This window comes from Giraffa tippelskirchi, chromosome 6 (assembly GCF_054371585.1).
Source record: "Giraffa tippelskirchi isolate mGirTip1 chromosome 6, T2T-mGirTip1v1.2.pri, whole genome shotgun sequence".
Lineage (NCBI taxonomy): Eukaryota > Metazoa > Chordata > Mammalia > Artiodactyla > Giraffidae > Giraffa > Giraffa tippelskirchi.
The window spans coordinates 97,546,655-97,558,929 of NC_137280.1; the positions used below are offsets into that span (position 1 = coordinate 97,546,655).

At 52.2% G+C, this 12,275-nt stretch overlaps 1 protein-coding gene across 36 annotated transcripts in view; it reads left to right on the forward strand.

The window, feature by feature from the left end:
* DOT1L (DOT1 like histone lysine methyltransferase) overlaps positions 1-12,275 on the forward strand; it is a 49,648-nt gene that overhangs the window by 12,440 nt on the left and 24,933 nt on the right. For 25 of the 36 annotated variants that reach the window (XR_014056619.1, XM_081499972.1, XM_081499995.1 and 22 more), the window contains 5 exons: positions 5,901-5,975; positions 8,285-8,348; positions 8,891-9,119; positions 10,274-10,368; positions 10,826-10,888. Coding sequence is in view for 35 of the 36 variants with exons in the window: in XM_081499964.1 (XP_081356090.1) it covers positions 5,901-5,975; positions 8,285-8,348; positions 8,891-9,119; positions 10,274-10,368; positions 10,826-10,888 (526 nt within the window). In the remaining variant the exon portion in view is untranslated. Of the gene's footprint in view, positions 1-5,900; positions 5,976-8,284; positions 8,349-8,890; positions 9,124-10,273; positions 10,369-10,825; positions 10,889-12,275 lie in introns of all 36 variants that reach the window. The other 11 variants (XM_081499979.1, XM_081499983.1, XM_081499982.1 and 8 more) reach the window with 3 other exon arrangements.

Consider the following 12,275-nt stretch of genomic DNA (forward strand, 5'->3'; position numbering starts at 1 on the left):
AAGGAGTCACCCCTGTTTGCTTGGGCCACCTGTTGGCCCCCTCCCTCCACTCCTGTCCCTGGGCCGCCCGACCTGCTTTCTGTTGCTGTGGATTACTTTGCATTTTCTAGAATTTTACATTTAAAAAAAATGTGTCAAAAGCTTTTCTTTCTTATTCCTGAGGAATGCACCATTGGCTCATCCTTTCACCAGATGACAGACACGTTTGGGTGGTTTCTGATTTTTGGCAATTGTAAATAAAGCTGTTGTAAACACCCCATGGAGGTCTTTGTGTGGACGTGTCTTCCTTCATTCTGGGTACATACCTGGGAGTGAGTCTGCTGGATTGTGCTTGAAGGAAGGCCGCCCCCTCCAAGCTGCAGGCAGCTGTGCAGGACCGCTCCTGTGGCTCCCACGTTGGCAGGGCATGTTGACGGGGTTGTTTTTGCTGGTCCAGTTTGAGTCCTGTGGTGATATCATTGTGGTTTTAATGAGAATTTTCTTAATAATTAATGATGTTCATCATCTTTTGCCTGCTTTTAAAAAAACTGGTTGTTTTTTAATTATTGAATTTTGAGCATTCTTTATCATTCTGGTTTATCCTTTATTAGGTATGGGTTTGGGAATATTTTCTTTCAGTCTGTGGCTTATCTCTTCACGTTCATAAGAGTGTCTTTTAAAGAGCAGATATCTTAAATTTTGAAAGAAGTCTAATTTATCAACCTTTTTCTTTTATAGTTTGCAGTTTTTTGCATACTGAGATATGTGTGCCTAACTTGAGGTCACAAAGATTTTCTCCCATGGTTTCTGGAAGTTTTATGGTTTAGGTTTTACGTTTACATCTTTTTATCCACTTTGAGTAAACTTTTACATGAGGTGCAGAGCATGGGTTGAGGCTTATTGCTTTGCATGTGGACGTCCCGTAGTTCCAGCAGCATTTGTTGATGAAACTGTCCTCTCTCTCTGGAATTTCCTTGTCACGTTTGTGAAAGATCAGTTGACAGTGTATGAGGTGATTTGTTTCTAGAATCTCTTTCAGTGCCACTGACACATGGCTCTGTCCTTTGGGCAGTACCACAGCTTTATGGTAAGCTTTGGAATTGCAGGAAGTCCTCCATTTTTATTTTTATTTTTAAATGTTGCTTTGGTTATTCCACCTCCTTTGCATTTGCATGTAAATTTTTGAATCAGCCTGTTGATTTTTGCACTAGTTATTTAGGAATTGTATTGAATCTGTAGGTCATTTTGGAGAGATTTGCCATCACACTTGAGTCTTCCAGTCCATGAACATGGTATGTCTCTCTACTTGCTCAGGCCTTTTAGTTCTTCTCTTGGCAGCGCTCTGGCATTGCAGCATGGAAATCTTGGACAACCATTTGTTAGATTTATTCCTGGCTCATTCATGCTTTTGGCACTACTGTTAAGTGGGATTGTGTGTTAAATTTCATGTTCTGTTTGTCTGCTACTTGTGGGTAAAATACAATTGATTTTTGTATGTTAACCATGACCTTGTGCTCAATTCATCAATCCTAGTAGTAGTTTTGTAGATTTCCTAGGACTTGCTGTGGAAATAAAAATAATTGTATCATCTGTTATTTCTTTTTCTTGGCATTACTGAATTGGCTGGGACCTTTGAGACTGTTTTGTGATAAAGTTGGGGGAGGTTGCATTCTTATCTTTTCCCTCATCTCTGGGGCAGGGATGTTAGATTTAGTCTTACACTATGGAGGTGACGTTAGCTGTAGTTCCTCACAGACGCCCAGTACAAGTTTGAGAACATGCTCTACTGTTCCTGGTGGCGTTTTCCCTAGGTGTAACAGTTGCGTCACTGTTAGGTTAAAAAAAAAGGAAAAGGCCATAACTTCTACAGTTTAATACTGAAATACTTATGGATGAAAATGTCATGTGTGGTCTGCTTCCAGACAGCATGGAATGGGTACAGAAAAGTGTTCCTGGTAAGAGCTCTGAGCTCAGCAAGAAGCTTGTGGCCTCTGCATGCCTTGCCGTGGTGATATTAACCCAGACCGTGCAGTTGAGGTGCTGTCTTCCAGGTTTCTTTGATGTAAAGTTACCGTTTTCCCCATTTTCTTGAAAGTTATTTGTTAATTTTTGGCTCTGCTGGGTCTTCATTGCTGTGAGGGCTTTTTTCCTCTAGTTGTGGAGAATGGGGGCTACTCTCCAGTTGCAGTGACAAGCTCCTCATTGCTGTGACTTTTCTTGTTGCGGAGCATGGGCTCTAGGACCCTTGGGCTTCAGTGGTTGCGGGTCCTAGTATGTAGGGCACAGGCTCAGTAGTTGTGACAGATGGGCTCAGTTGCTCAGTGACATGTGGGAGCTTCCTGGATCAGGGATCGAACCTGTGTCACCTGCAGAGGCAGATGAATTCTTTACCACTGAGCCACCAGGGAAGCTCCTGCTTTCCCCTTTTTAGTTAATAAAAATCGTGGGGGAAATCCTTGGAGACTGTGCAGAGATCCTGTTTCTTCTTGGACTTTTGCAACTGATTGTAGGATCCAGAGGTGAATCTCACCGCTGAGAACTAGTTACCAGGGGATTCGAAAGACTCTTCTGTTTTGCTTTCTTCCCCTGCCCCATTAGTCATTGGAGCTTTTCTGGGAGGAAGGGCTGTTCCCCTGTAGGCACTGGTTTCATCCTGTGGGTCCTAGCCCACTTCTGCTGTACCTGCTTTGCTCCTCAGTCTTTCCCGTGCTGGCCTGGGAGGCTCTCTGGATTTGTGCCCCGGCCCCTTGACTTGACCCTGCCCGCTCCCAGCACAGCCTCACTATCTGGAGCCCCAAGATGCTCCACAGCCATCTTGAGTTTGCTGCATCCCAGCCCGAGTCGGCCGCTTCCCCAGAGAGCTCTGGTCTCCTCCCCTGGAGAGGAGTTTGTGCTGTGCTGCTTTTTAGACATCGAGTTGTTTGTCTTCTTACTGAGTTGTAGGGATTCCTAACATATTGCGGCTGCAAGTGTCCAATGAGATAGACATGGCTGACCGCAACTTTAATGACATCTTGATGAAGTTTTTAACTTATCAACTCATTCTTTGATGGTTAGTTGTCTGGGTCATAGCCAGGAACCTTTACCTGCAGAGTCTGGCAGTTAGTCTCCCATTTTGGGGGGGAATGTCTTTGGTTTTAGGTTTTACATCCAGGTTTTAAGATCAGTTGTGAATTAATCTTTGTGTCTAACGTGAGTTTGTGTTTATGGGGGTCAAGATTCTTTTTTCCTGTTGAATATTCAGTTCTTCCAGCCTCATTTATTGAAATATTCCTTTCCCCATCACATTGCCTTGGTGCTTTGGTCAAAAATCATTTGTTAAAATTTGGTTTACTTCTGGATTCCATGTCCCGTATGGTTGATCTGTCTATTCACCTCTCTGCCAATACCACACTCATTCTTTTTTTCTGTTGGCTGTGCGTAGGCTCTGTTGTTGCAGCATGTGGACTTAGTTGCCCTGTGACATGTGGAATCTTAGTTCTCTGATCAGGGATCAGACTCTCGTCCCCTGCACTAGGCGAAGTCTATTATTTATTTGGCTGTGCTGAGTGTTACTTGCAGCATAAGGGATCTTCGATCTTCATGATGACATGCAGGATCTTTAGTTTCGGTATGTGGGATCTAGTTCCCCAACCAGGGCCCCAACCCCCTCCCCCCCGCATTGGGAGCACAGTCTTAGCCACTGGACCACCAGGGAAGTCCCAGTGCTGTTATTTTTAAAGACTATTTTGGCTCTTCTAGATTCTTGGCCCTTGTATGTCAGTTTGAGAATTGGTTTGTCTGTTTCTCCAAAAAAGCCTAACTGAACTTTTTTAGAGGAATCACTTTGCAGTTTAGTTTGAGGAGGAGGTTTAATAATATTTAGTCGTATATTTCACGAGCATTTTTTGTTTGCGTGTTTATTTATGTTGCCTTTAATTTTTGTCAGCAATGTTTTGTTGTTTTCAGCGTAGAAGTCAAGGTCATCCCTAAGTATTTATGTTTGAATGTTATTTTGAGTAACATATAAAACTTCTCTTGTTTTAAAGTCTTTGTTGCTGGCGTTTCTAAGTACTGTTGACCTGTATCCTGTGTCCTTGCTGAACCCACACGAGTTCTGGTAGCTTCTCCATAAACTCTTCAGGTTGGTCCATGTACTGAATTGTGTGGCATCCCTCCATGAGGAGGGTTGGTTTTGCTTCTTCCTTCCCGGCCTTTGTGCTGTTGGTTGGTTTTTCCTGCTGTGTGATGCTGTCTGGGCCCTGTGGTAGAAGGCTTGAGGCCCCAGTCCTTCCCTGCTGCTGGGGTGTGGATGCCCTCCCAAGGAAAGCAGATGTGCTAGAGAAGCACTCGCCAGAGGTAGAGCTCTCTGCTCCGAACGCCCGGGGGAGAGAGACTGATGGCACGGGGACAGTGACTTGGGTTCCCTTGGGTCTGAGGGAGCTGGCACTGCCCAGCCAGCCCTGGGGACTGTGGGTGGATCTCGCAGAGAGGGGAGCCAGACCCCTGACGTGGGAGCTCTGGCCGCCCAGCGGCGAGGGCCCGTGTGTGTGTCAGAGGGTCCCCGGGGCGGGCGGGCACACACGGTGCGAGAACTGCCCCTCCCTGCTTTCCAGCCCTTGGCCTCCTTGGGCCCCTCCTGGCAGAGCCCACTGCAGCGAAGGGACAGCAGCTCCTCCAGCCCTCCCCGCCCCTCCATCAGGTGGGGGGTGGCTCGTTCCACTCCTGTTTCCTGAGAGTTTTTATTGTGAATAGAAACTGATTTCATCGTGTGTGTCTTCTGCATGTGTTGAGACAATTGTATGATTTTCTTTTTTTCTCCTTTATTCTCTCAGTGATGTGAATTACAGTGACTGGCTTTAGAGTGCTAAACAACCTTCCATTCCTGGGATAAACTCCACTGGAATACTATGTGTTGCTGACTTGGGCTTACTAACATTTCTAGAGGAGTTTGGTGTCTGGGTTTTTGAGGGATACCAGGTTAACAGCTGCATCTTTACAAGGCTTTGTCCTCCTCTGGTTTTGGAGGTATGGCAACGTTGGCCTCCCCAAGCTGGAAAGGGTCAGTGTCACTTCTTCTCCAGTGATTGGCAGACTTCGCCAGCGAAGCTTTGTGGGCTGGGAGTCTCGTTATGGGAGAAAGTCACGTCATGTTCTGTGCTAGGTGTCGCACTGTTCAGGTGTTCGGCTTCTTGTGTCAGTTTTGGTAATTTGCATCTTTTAAGGAATTTGTTCACTTCTCCTAAGTTGTTGAGTTTATTGACATGCCGTTTTTCGTAATATCCTTTATTTTCCTTTTATTCTCTGTAAGCTCTGTCGTGATGATTCCTCTTTCACAATTTTTCTCACGATTGTATCAGGATCCAGTCAGGGTTACACTTTGGGATCAGCGTGTTCCCCCTCCATCTCTTTTTTCCCATTGCAGTATTTTTTGTTTGTTTGTTTTCATTTTTTGTGAGGGTGATCTTAGTTCCTATCCAGGCATTGGACCCTGGCCCTCAACAGTTAAGGCGCCGAGTCCTAACCACTGGACCACCAGAGAAATCCGGCTATTGAAGAAACCCTGTTGTTTGTCTTGGGATTAGTTAATTCTTCAAATAATTGTTCCCTTTTGTTTCTGGTCAATGCGTTGCTTTTCAGACTCTCTGATTTAAGCTGATTGGTGTCCTAGACTCTGTAACAGGTTAAAACCATTGAATACAATGTGTTGCCAGCGTCGTTTAAACATGAAGCAACGTGAAACTTGTGTAATTCATAAGGACAGCATCCTCCTAAGGACACTTGACAGCGTTTGTTTTGAAGTCACGCCTTCCTTCACTCTTTCACATTTTGAATTGAGTAGCCAGAATGTTTTGTTTTAGTATTTGCAGAGTCAACAGTGTTTAAGAACAGCATTGAGAGTAGAAGATAGAGCACTAATACTAGTTTCCTTTGCGTTTCAGATGGGTCTGTGAAGAAATCCCGGATCTCAAGCTTGCTATGGAGAATTACGTTTTAATTGACTACGATACCAAAAGGTAAGCGGAGTTGTGCCGGGGCTGCGTCTCCACTGGGGATGGGCTCCGTGTGTGTGGACACAGCCTAAATTTAGACCTTCCTCGACACTGCAGGCTGATGGGAAGTTTCCTTTTAGACTTGGCCATAGCCAGCACAGAGTTATTTTGGTAGGAAATGTTTATCAAATATTGGCAGAGGCTGTCAGAGTGAGGACATAATTGGAAAGTGGGATCGGCGTGTGTAGAGCTGGAGTTGCTCTCTCCACAGCAGCGACTGCCGTCGCTGGCCTGGCTTCTCAAGCCTCGGCCCCCAGCTCCAGCCAGGTCTCATATAGTTTTGGCTGCTCCCTGCAGTTTCCTCAGGCACATCCTGGATCTCCTAGAAGAGTCCTGTGGGTGGGGAAGGGCGAGGCCGGGTCTGGAATGCCTGCCTGGAATTTCTTTTTGTTTTTCTTTGAGAGACTCTCCTGCCTCTTTCAGTTGTTGGCAGGCTCGCTTTGATCACTCGCAGGCTATGGGCCTAGGTGACTGCTCTTGATGGAGAAGGTGGCCCCAAGGTGCCTGTGGGCCCCACGCAGGCCGAGTGGTCTCACTTCTGTGTCTGGAGGACTTGCTGGACTCAGTCAGCCCTAGTCCCTTCCCCTCAATTCCCACCTCCTCCCAGTCCGATAATTGGCACAGGTGGCCGTTATAGGCTCAGGTGGCTGGGTGCATGCGTTGGCCCTGACCCCAGGGTGCAGGCGCCTGTGGACACTAATCTTGAACGTCTCGAGATCCACACGGTTCACATTTCCTGGTGGTCAAGGGCCGACTGCCTGGCTCGAGCAGTGGAGTGTTGAGAGGCGCTTCTGCTCCAAAGTGCTTACAAGGGGATGGGAGGGGGAGTTTCGCTGCTCCTAAGCAGACTGAAAGGATTCCGGGCTGGGAGAGGGCAGGCGCTGTCTGATGGCGAATCCTCGCCCCCCGCAATCCATGTGACCTCAGCGTCCTGCCCAGAGCAGGGGTCTGTGAGGGCAGGGCCAGCACTGCGTGGCCCAGGTGCCAGGCTCCTCTGAGCCTCCATGTGTGCACATTCTCCCAGGAGAAGGTATACCAGGGTGTAGTCAGGGGCTCTGACGGAGACATGAAGCTGGAGCACAAGGAAGGAATCTGGGAACCAGTACGTGTTTTCTCCCTGGGGACGGCCAGGTGGGAGTGTCGGCACTTGCCCTGGCTGCCCACTACTGGCCTGTGTTCCCAGGGTCCCTTTTGGGCTGGCACTGGGCTGGACTCCTCCCCTGAGCATACAGTTAGCTCCTCCAGAATGGGTTTCCCACCTCATTGTGTCAGCCTGCTCCCGGCGTATTAGAGCCGCGTGTCCCCTCACTGTCTGTCTGTGTGAGGCTTCACTGGCTTCGCCCATGTCTGCTCTTTCCCGTTCTCGAGGTCTCTGGCTTTTCAGCTTCTGCTGCTATTCTCAGAGACTGAACGTGCCATGTGGTTATGGGTCCATTTAGATCCCTTTGCTTCTGTTAGAAAAGGAAGTGCACTTAAGCTCTTGGGGTCCATCCAGGGCCCAGGGTCGAGGGGTCTTGATGCAGGTCAAGAGAGGCTGTGGGTAGGTGCCTCCGTGGGTGCCCCCCCATGTCTCTGTGTACATCTCAGGGGTCCCCAGCCTCTTGGTGCTCACTGGGGAGCAGCTATCTTGCTGCCCAGCATGTGGGTGGCGACACGCCCCAAGTAACCACCCCCTCCTCCGTGCAGCACAGACGCCGGGGCAGACCCCTTGTGTGGTGGGCATTGGGCCACTCAGTGCCAGTGCTGACAAACACGGATGCCCCAGATACTCTCTGGGAGACCCTGGGTTGGGGGCTTTCAATGAACACTCCCCCCTGGTGTGGGGAGAAGCCAGGTCTACGACTCCCTCACTGGATCGCTGACGTGGATGCTTGTATCTGGGCGAGTGTCAGCAGTTCACACTGTTAGGTAAATAGAAGCCACACTGGCAGGAAGGCGGATGCTGACCCCCATCTGCAGGATCAGGGTGTTGACTGTCGTCCCCTCCCACCCGACTAGCAGAGCCAGGAGCCCTCCCTGCCTGCAGTGGCCCTTGGCACCCAGCTGTCCCCCAGCCCTGGGGCAGCGGGACTTCCTGCATCTACAGGTGGGGGTGAGGCCGGCCTTGGTCTGCCTGCCTTGTTCTGTGAACAGCTGTGAAGCTCATTCCTCACCCGAGCCCTCAGGGCACAGTGAACTGAGGCTCTGCCCCATGGCCTCTGCCCCCCTCCCCTGAGGCCTGGTGGCTTATTCTGAGCCCAGCGGTGACCAGTGCCTTCCCTTGCTTGTTTTAGCTTTGAGAGTATGCAGAGGCTTTGTGACAAGTACAACCGGGCCATCGACAGCATCCACCAGCTGGTAGGTGGCCTTCGCCTTCACCTCGGACCTGTCTCATCGTCTTGGCCCCCCGAGCTGTGGTTCAGGCCCCCTTCTTGCCCATCAAATCATGGTGTAGGGTCTGCAGTGTCCCAGGGTGTGGACCCTATGGCCTGGGGCTGGAACTGTGTCGATGCAGATGGCTGGGGCTGAGCTGTCCACGTTGCCTGCCAGGCGATCCTGGCCCTTGTGGATGCTCTGGGAGCCGTGCTGAGCCAGCCGGTGACAGGGAACCTTCCTGGGGCTTCTCCCCCACGGGTGCTCTGGGCACCAGAACAGACCAGCTGGTGGGGAGAGCAGTGCTGGGGAGCTTGCTCTGCCCAGGTCCCAGGTGGACGTGCGTGCACGCACGCCCCCACACATCTGTACCCACACACACTCCGTCTACACACATGCACATAGGTTTGTACCACTGGCATCCACACGCAGGCTCACACACGCTCCTGCGCACTTGTGTCCCCATTGGGGTGGGGCAGCGGGCTGGGTGGTGTGGCCCTGCAAACTGTGTATGTGCCCTGTCGCAGTGGAAGGGTACTACACAGCCCATGAAGCTGAACACACGGCCGTCCACGGGGCTCCTGCGGCACATCCTGCAGCAGGTCTACAACCACTCAGTGACCGACCCTGAGAAGCTCAACAACTATGAGCCCTTCTCCCCAGAGGTGTATGGGGAGACCTCCTTCGACCTAGTCGCCCAGATGATCGATGAAATCAAGATGACCGAAGATGACCTGTTCGTGGACCTGGGCAGTGGTAGGTGGGGGCTCTCCCCCCCCACCCCTTCCCCCACTCCTTGTGCTTGCAGGATGGCCTCCTTATGAGGAGAGTTTCCGAGGGCTGGGCCCTGGTGGGGGCCCATGGGTGTGCCATGTTGCCTGAATGAAGAAGCCATGGGCCAAGTTGTCCTGGTGGGACTGTGCAGGTGACAGGCTGCCCAAGGGACTCCCAGGCCTGTGGTTGGGCTGCTCTGTCAGGAACACTGAGCACACCACTCTGGGGTCTCCACTGCCCCCCATAACCTACTCACAGACCCCAAGGTCCCGTCCTATATGGCGTGGCCTTAACACTCGAGAAGGGCCCTGCAGACGGACAAAGATGGCTTCTCTGGTGGCATTGTCATTGGCTTAAACTCTTAAGTGTACAGTTAATATTTTAATAAGTGTGCACATGGTTGAAGGTCATTTCTAGAAAAGCCTGTAAAACTCCCCTGTGTGTCAGAAGGCTTATGATTTCTGAGAATTGCCAGCCTCCTCAGACCCCACGTTCCCTAGCTTCTGTCCGCCAGGAGGGACCCCATGTCCTCTCCCTGTTTACCATATGTTTCCAAATAGAGGCTTGTTTCCATCATCGGACTCTATTCTGTCCAAAATGGGAAATCCTGGGGCTCCTGACACTTTTTTTAAAGTGCATGTGGCCCGAGTTCAAGGAGGGACAGTTTCAGAAGCCTCCTTTGTCTGTGAGCTAAGTGCCCACAGATCCTGCCGTGTCCTGTGGGCGTGAGCTGTGCGGGGTCTCCCACCACCACTCTGGGCCACTCCTGACTCAGGTGGATGGTGGAACATGGTTCATTGGTTGGGGGGGCTTCCTCTCAGGGGTCACTGTGCCTCGAAAAGCCGTGTCCGTGTGTGCACAGTGAATGTCCCGTGGGGCCGTGGACCATGGCAGGTCCCAGTTGGGTGGCCATAGAGCATCTTCTTTGTGATGAAATGGAGCACGGCTGGGGTGGGGATAGGGGTGGTGCTCAGCCCATGGCCTGGGGCATTTGAACACACTCTGTGACCCCAGAGGGCACTCGGGGACTTTCTCTGAGAAGCTGTGGCCTCTGCCTGATGATCTTGTTGTCATGGCCCCAGCGGCTAGGTGTGTCCTGCTGTGCGTCTGACACCTCTCTCTTTCTCTCCCTGAAGGTGTGGGCCAGGTCGTGCTGCAGGTTGCCGCGGCCACCAACTGCAAACATCACTATGGTGTAGAGAAAGCTGACATCCCAGCCAAGTACGCGGAGGTGAGTGGCTCTGGGCCCCAGGCGCGGCCATATCTGTGTCGCTTTTGTTTCCAGCCTTGGTGTGCAGTGACCTGCAGGATAGGGGGCAGTCTGTGCTGGGGTTGAGGGGAGGCGGGGGAGGGGGTCCCTGCTTCGTGTGTCCCTAAAAGACCATTGCGGCCGTGTCCCCTGGTTCCCCTGGTGCTGGGGGTCAGCTGGCATCACCCTTGTGCCAGGGTCTGCCAGGGGTTGGGGTAGGGGAGGCAGCAAGGTCTGAGGAGTGCGCGTCTTGAGTGGTCTTGTCGCCACGGGAAACCGTTTAGAGTTTGTGATTTGCACACCTACCCACCTGCCCACTCTGGTTCCTGCAGTCAGGCTCCTTTGCTGGGAACCCTGGAGCGGGGCGGGCATGGGGAGGACAGGGGCGCCCTCCTGGCCGCCGGGTCCCTGACGGGCTGTCTGGTTTGGCTCTTTGCAGACCATGGACCGAGAGTTCAGGAAGTGGATGAAATGGTATGGAAAAAAGCATGCAGAATACACAGTGAGTGCCATCGCTCCATGCCCCCTGGCTAAGGGTGCAGCCCCGCCCTCTGCGCCGCCTCCCCTGACCCGCCGCCCCCTCCTTTCCCTGCTCGGAGCCCCCTCCCCACTGCTTTCACTGCCTCCCGGCCACCTGCATCCTCCTTGCTGTGGGCCTTGTAGGCAGTCGACTCCTTCGGCCCTACTTCTCTTCCTCGGGCACCCAACGAGGCCTCGGGAGCACCAGCTCTTTCAGGGCCGCGTGTGGGGGTGGCGGGGTGTGGGCTGGCCAAGGACATCTTTCTCCTGCTTCCTCCCTGCCTGCAGCAGTGAGGCCCCACCAACAAGCTGGCCTGGTGCCGCTGCCCCTGTGCCCCTCTCCCCACATCCATCAGCTTGGCCTTCAATGCTGAGGTTCTTTGGGTCTCACTCCTGGATCCTGATGTTCTCGCCTCTCTCTGCTCCTCCTGCCTGGGGTGTCCAACCCCATGTTCTCAGCTCCAATGCGTTTCTGTGCTCAGGGCTCTGTCAGCCACTGCCGGTTTCAGTGGCCTGTGGACATAGGGCTGCCATGCAGCCTCCACCTGCAGGACTGCAGCCGGGCCATCGCAGGGGGAAGGTCCCAAACCAGCTCTTCAGCACACACTTCACTTCCCGTCCCAGGTCCCCCAGGGCCCCAAGCTCCACCTGGCTGTGATGTGGTCTTCCTGGTCCCTCTGAAGGTTCCTGAAGTTGCTCGTGTCTTGCTCTTGGGGGTCCTGGGGGACAGGGGCTGTGGGGCCAGAGCTAGCATTCCTTGTTGCCTCAGGGAATAGAATGGTGCATTGATTCCAGGGGGTGGGGGGCCTGCAGGAGAGACGGGGTTTTGGCCCTGGAGCCACCTGACCGGTTCTCCTTTCAGGGATTGCACCCTCAGTATTGATGTGAAAGTCCAGTCTCAGCTCACCTGGATTAAGATATCTTATATGTGGTCCTTGATTGTGCAGTTCATCTCTAGGTCTGTGGTTTCTTTTGGTATAATTCTCGAGGGGTGTGAGGTCTGGTCTAGATTCATCTCTCTGTGAGTGGACGTCCAGCCGTCCCACACCATCTGCTGCAGAGACTGCCCCTCTCTGCTGAGCTATCTCCATTGTGTCATCAGCGGCCATACTCGGTGGGTGCTCTGCTCTGCTCTGTTCCACGCTGCCGTCCCCCCACCCCCACCCCCGGTCTGCTCTCAGCAGCACCCTGCCATGATAGCATCGTGGGAGTCAGCGCAGAGTCCAGTAGCTTCAGGCCTCCAGCCTCATTCTCCTGTCTCGGTGACGGGCTGGCTACTTGGGGAGGTGAGCCGTTGACTTTGTATGTGGTCTGTTAAAAGATGATAAGGCCTTTATCTGCAGCCCTGCTGTAGTTGCTGGTGTGACTTC